The 6,000-nt window shown below is 43.1% G+C and overlaps 1 protein-coding gene across 1 annotated transcript in view; it reads right to left on the bottom strand.

Moving 5' to 3' along the window:
* Window positions 1-1,428: 1,428 nt before the first annotated feature.
* The window catches only part of LOC148439492 (retroviral integration site protein Fli-1 homolog), a gene marked incomplete at its 3' end in the record, with an annotated part of 55,207 nt that continues 50,635 nt past the window's right edge, over window positions 1,429-6,000 (bottom strand). Inside the window, exons 3-7 of the mRNA XM_088464676.1 lie at window positions 5,537-5,703; window positions 4,177-4,380; window positions 3,391-3,468; window positions 3,234-3,296; window positions 1,429-1,574 (exon numbers count right to left, since the gene is read on the bottom strand). Of these exons, the coding sequence (XP_088320802.1) occupies window positions 1,429-1,574; window positions 3,234-3,296; window positions 3,391-3,468; window positions 4,177-4,380; window positions 5,537-5,703 (658 nt within the window). The remainder of the gene's footprint in view (window positions 1,575-3,233; window positions 3,297-3,390; window positions 3,469-4,176; window positions 4,381-5,536; window positions 5,704-6,000) is intronic.

Genomic DNA, 6,000 nt, shown 5'->3' with positions numbered 1-6,000 from the left:
TAAGTATCATCCGTATATATGAGAGACGGCAGCAAATATGGTTCCTTCATTTCTGACAGCAGCCGCGGTCCCTTCAGATGGCGTGGGCCGCTGTAGTCTATGGGCTGGATTTCGCTAAATTTACTTGGAGAGGGTTCCTCCGGACTGGACGCCACGTGAACAGTGGACCACGTATGCGCAGTAGCGTTCCGGGGGTTCCGATATAGTAGTGAAGTGACCGATTCACGACTAACACATCGCGGGGATAGGATCCCTTCGGAGCCCCCACCCTGCATATGATTTAGATACATTCACTTGGTATATTATTTATTATGGACACAAATAGCGGCAATAAGAAATTACAATTATTGGGGCTAAACCCAATAATTGATAAATATGTCCCTAAGGCCTGGTAAGGTTCCGGACTATAGATAGACAGTAACCAGGTCGTCAATGTCTAGATAGACACCAGATGTTAGACAGTCAATAGGTCGACTGGGACAATGGTCGACAGGGACAAAAGGTCGATGCTTTCTTTTTTTTTATTAGGGTTAGGCACTTACCGGAGGGTTAGGGTTAGGTACTAGAAGGGACGGTTGGGGTCAGGCACCTACCCCGATGGTTAGGGTTAGGCACCAGGAGGGAGGATTATGGCTAGGCACCAAGGGAAGGGTTAGGGTGAAGATTAGGTCTAAAAATAATAATAAATAATGTGTCGACCATTTTTGTGTCGACCATTTTCATGTTTGCCTTTTGACCAGGTCGGCAATTTGTACCTGTCGACATTCTTACATGTCGAACTGTAGTGTGTCGTCCTTTTGTTCCTGTTAACCTTTTGTCCCAGTCGACCTATTGACTGTCTAACATCTGGTGTCTATCTAGACACTGTCGACCTTTTTTACTGTGTATCTGTTAATCCACGCCCGCCTTGATACATATCCCCCACTAATGTATAGTGTGAGGCAGGCTGTAAGCTCTCACGAGCAGGGCCCTCCTCCCTCATGTGGTTTTCCTTCCCTCGCTTATACCATCATCTACTCCCCAGTGCCTACAGCAGCACATATCCCTTGGGTTCTGCCGCCTTGCTGCGTATTTGGGTACCATGACGACTAATGCAGCCATGTTTATACACCACGTCCATGTCCTGCAATGATCTGTGCTGTAAGTAACTTCTTTCTTGTTTTGTTCATACTGTTACTGTACTTTGTGAGGCGATTCAGACCCCTTGTGGCGCCATATAAATTAAATAATAATAATAATTAACCAATGTCCTGCGTCCTGTCACAACGAGGTTCCCTGTTGCAGTTGGGTGGACAGGGTGGCAGTGTTGCCCTCACACTAAATTGGGAGGGGGAAGGTGGGGGGGATGAGTCTGGTTCGAAAAAAAAAATTTTGTGTGGTATATTGGTCCATTTTTCCATCTAGCAAATGGTGATATTAAATACACACAGGGAACGGTGAAGCTTTATAAACTGTTTCATCCATCAATGAAAATTTCCCGCAGTGATGACTATTCCAAGCAAACGCCAACTCACCTGGCGTGCCGCGCACAGAGCCCCCCGTGCTGGTAACTGTCGGAGTCTGAGGCGGAGAACCTGCAAGAAGACACAACCAATTATTCCATGTCTTAGGTGCCCCCCACCAACCATGGTGCACTAGGCTGCCGCCTAGTTGGTAGTAGGGCCACGGTGGTGCCTAGTGCCACATTCATTGCTGCCCAGATGATGTGTGTCTTATTGCCGGGGTGTAAAGAGAGAGAGCACCTGATTATTGGACCGAGGCCATGTAAAGCTTCACTTACAGTCATTTGTACATTAATATCATTTCTAAGCAATGGAATAATTAGGAACAAGACATATAATCGCCCTCCTCGCCTGGTATGTATTACATGGCTGCCAGCTGTCTAATATCCAGGAACAATCCCAGTATTAAAGATCTGTAATTCCCCTATTCTTTAATAATGACCAAAGTGCTATGAAATTCCCCTATTATATATATATATATATATATATATATTTAATTCCGCATTTACAATATATTTTTATTCTATTGCTATCATCAGACAATAACAGTGGAAGATAAATATTTGAAAGATAAATCATTTATTACCCAGGACATACTGGGAACAAGCGCACGGAGGTCAGAGTGCACACACCGGACCCGCAGCTAAACGCCCATGGAATTATTTTCAAATATTTATAACTAAAGTATTATAGTAAATGGGGTCGGCAACCTGAGGCACTCCAGCTACTGTGGAACTACACAACCCAGCCACTGGCGGTTCAAGGGGCGGGCAAGCAGGGCTTTTGCCCGGGGCGCTGCAGCCTGGGGGCGTGGCCATAGTCTACAAGCCAGTGCACGTCTGTTCTTGTCCACCGCTGTCCACTAAGACAGTAATAAACTGGAGCAGCACCATGATGTACAGTTGTTACCTCCCACTGTCACCCAGAAAGCCATGTGACATCGTCACGTATGGCATTCTGGGAGCGGCCGCGGTGAGAAGAGGACGGAGTCGGAACAGTACAGAAGGAGAAGGAACCCGTCTGCCTTCTTAAGGTAAGTTTAAGGCAAACGGCACCCACCCTGGTCAAACGGCGCCCCTCCCCCCTTTTATTTTCATTATAATATTTTTTGCCCACGCCCTCAAATCAAGCCACACCCTTGAGTTCAGGACGCCTGTGGAAACTTTCGTCCTCCGCGCTCCGGTTCTATATAGAACCGGCCCTGATCCCAGCATGCCCTGCCACTGTTTTAGCATGCCCTTACAGCAATATTGTGGCAGGCAGGCCATGCTGGGATGTGTAGTTATGCAATATCTGAAGTGCCACAGTTTGCTATCCCTGTTATAGTACACAGCAGAACATGATATCTCTGTGTTTTGTATAGTGGCACAGTCCAGAAATCGCTATATACTGTAATATGTGGGCAGTATACAGTCTAGTAGGAGTGCGCTGGGTGTTGTATGGTGACACTGAGCAGTATACTGTATATTCACACATAACAGCACAGAAGGCAGTTACAGTGTGTCAGCTGCATACAGTGGCACAGGATATCACTAGGCAGTGTATGGTATAACATACAGTACCAGTATATAGCATGACAGATCAGTTTATCATGGCACAAGATATGATGGGGCAGGTGATATAAATCTGTATTGACCCTGAGCAAATCAGTGTGTCATATTTCTGTGTGTCCTCGGTGCATGTGTCCACAGATAGTGGCATTAAACGTCCCTGTACAAAACACTAGGGTACCTCTGTGAATTGAACTGGTCGTTGAGTTCCAGTTTGGTCTTCGCACATCTTCATATAAAGGCTCTGCGGATACAGAACAATAACAGGCACTGTGTAGTTGTCACTTACAAGACGAAACGCGTTACTTAATCACAGAAACCATATCGTCTGTACTCACCTGTTTTTACTGTGTTTCGAGGGGCCACTGGATGTGCCGGAACCGCTGGGACCACAGAATATGTGAATGTTGGGCTGTCTGCGGATTTGTTAGGAAACACAGACAAATGGGGAGGGGGGATGATAAACAATGTAACATTGTTTCAGCAATATATGTTTAGCCATCAATATATTTTCATAACGTTGTAAGTAATGGATTTGGACAGAAGCTATGCAAGTAGATAGGTTAGAATGTGAGAAAACAAATAATATACAACGCCAGGGGATTTGGCTAATGTGAATCATTAAATATTCTCCATAAAGCCTAGCTATCCAAGTAAAAGAGCATAATAATCATAATAATAATAATAATAATAATAAAAATATACAAATAATAATATTAATAAAAAAATATTAATAAAATACAAATAATAATATTAATATAAAATATATATAATAATAATAATAAAAATAATAATAATAATGCTAATAATAATACAATTCAAATAATAATATAAAAAAATATATAATAAAGTACAAATAATAATAATATTAATAATAAAATAATAATAATAATAATAAAATACAAATAATAATAATAATATTAATTTAAAAAAAATAATAATAAAAATAATAAAATAATAATAATAATAATAATAATAATAATAATATTCAGTTTATTTCACACCATCAATTATTGAAGTTTGGGGACATGTATCCCCTAAAGTTATAGTAAACTATCTGCTATCAATGTTTTTTTGTATAAGAATTTATAAAGATATTTTGAATTTGGGGGGGGGGCACCTACTCTGACGGAGATATGTTAGGTGTGACATCAGCATTTCCGTGCTGTACGAGGATGCCATTCGGAGGAAGTCCTCTCGGGTCATCCTGCAGAGCTCTTTCCCATCCACCCCCTGCATCAATGAGGTGTTCACATCGCACAGTCCGTATTCCTTTACTGCCCAGTCCAACCACTGGGCCACGTGATCCTGTGTCCACGCCAGCGGGTCTGTGATCAGGGAGACACATTGTTAAACTTTCCGTGATGGCTTTAATTACCCTGTTTTGCAATATTTTGGCTGGTAGGTGGCGCTATTCCATTGCAGTCAATGGCTGATGTTTGGTTTCATCTGTGCCACAGGTTATTGGTAGATAAGGGTTTACTGCCAATTAGGCTGCAAAATACAATGGCCCTCATTCAGAGACGTTCGCTATTTGCGGTCGTTCGTTCAAAAACAAGGTGTGGCTATTCAAATGATCCGTTCGCAAATTGCAGTCTGTTCACACCTCTAAGTCTGAACGAGCGAGCAAAACATACGCTCGTTTATTTGTTAAAAACGCCCCCTGGCCGCTCGCACCATACGTCATGTCCGCTATTTATTAGATTAATCGAGTACATCGACCAGCGTATGAACTGCTCGCTATTCTTGTGGTTGGTGTTTGCTACCACAAATTTGCGAGCAGTTCTGGCTATAAAATAACCCAGTGACGTGGTCAATGACGCTGCTGTATTAATTATGCACACCCATAATACGCCCGTTTTGACCTTTAAGCACGCCTGCGTTCGGATCTCCACTCCCCATTTTCAAGCACCTTCCCCTGTTACCACCCACATACGCCTCATTCTGTCACTCAAAATAGCAGGCACTCGCTATATAGCGTACAAACGATTTTTGGCCGCACTGACTGGTTCGCGCATGCGTACTAAAAACCGTACGCATGCGCAGATGTGCAAACATCGCTCGGAACGAGCGTACTGCCGCTAACGAGCGGCTCTGAATGAGGGCCAATGTTAGTAAATTACCTGTGATGTAGAAATATACTATATTTTATCAATACAATACAACCCTGCATCATAAAGGTGCCATGACTGCAATATATACGTATTTTGCAATGCAATATTTGAAGACTGCATAGTTATTACATAAATAGCTATTATAAGGCTGGAGAAACGCGTGCAGATATGTTGGCCCATTTATCAGTTTCCGTCCAAATTAGACAGAGGACCTAATTCAGACGTATTAATTCATGGTTATAATTGGACATCATTATTTGTAAGTGGGGCGCTGTGACAGTGACCATGTGCAATTCAGGCCGCAAGTATCTTTATTGCCCCCCGCCCGTCTCAGTCTCCCTGAGTTCCCCGGATACGGTCCACTCCTGACCTGCAGGTACGATCACCCTCTTCTCCTCGCTGGCGTTTATTTGATTTGGGGACCCAGTTCCGTTGCTCCTGGTGTCATGGTAAGTCGTATGGTAGTTTGTGTGGGGGGTCTCGTCCTCCTCTTCTGTTTTATCCACTTGTAATACTGATACCCCAGCTGGGGTGAGTCTGAGAGAGAACAAGGGGTAAGTTTCTGCATCAATGGAAATCTATTGTGTATTATTATATGTTATCCCTTCTTCCCAACCAGCAGAATGATGGAGTGATGGGTCACCATCCCTTATACACCAGAGTCTCGGATACAGAACCCAGGATTTGCTTACTGCAGAATATTTATGTCGATCTCACTAGACGGACTGATCTGAAGTGATGGGTCCTGGATTTCATCCTCTAAAATAATGGCCTCTGAGTTGCCATATGGAGAAATAGCAGACAATGTTCATTTGGGCCTCAAGTAACTTACCG

The sequence above is a fragment of the Taudactylus pleione genome, unplaced genomic scaffold (genome assembly GCF_031769625.1).
Source record: "Taudactylus pleione unplaced genomic scaffold, aTauple2 ptg001748bl, whole genome shotgun sequence".
NCBI classification, from domain to species: domain Eukaryota; kingdom Metazoa; phylum Chordata; class Amphibia; order Anura; family Myobatrachidae; genus Taudactylus; species Taudactylus pleione.
The sequence above is the reverse complement of the archived record's forward strand: the minus strand, read 5'-3'. Positions and strand labels throughout refer to the sequence as shown.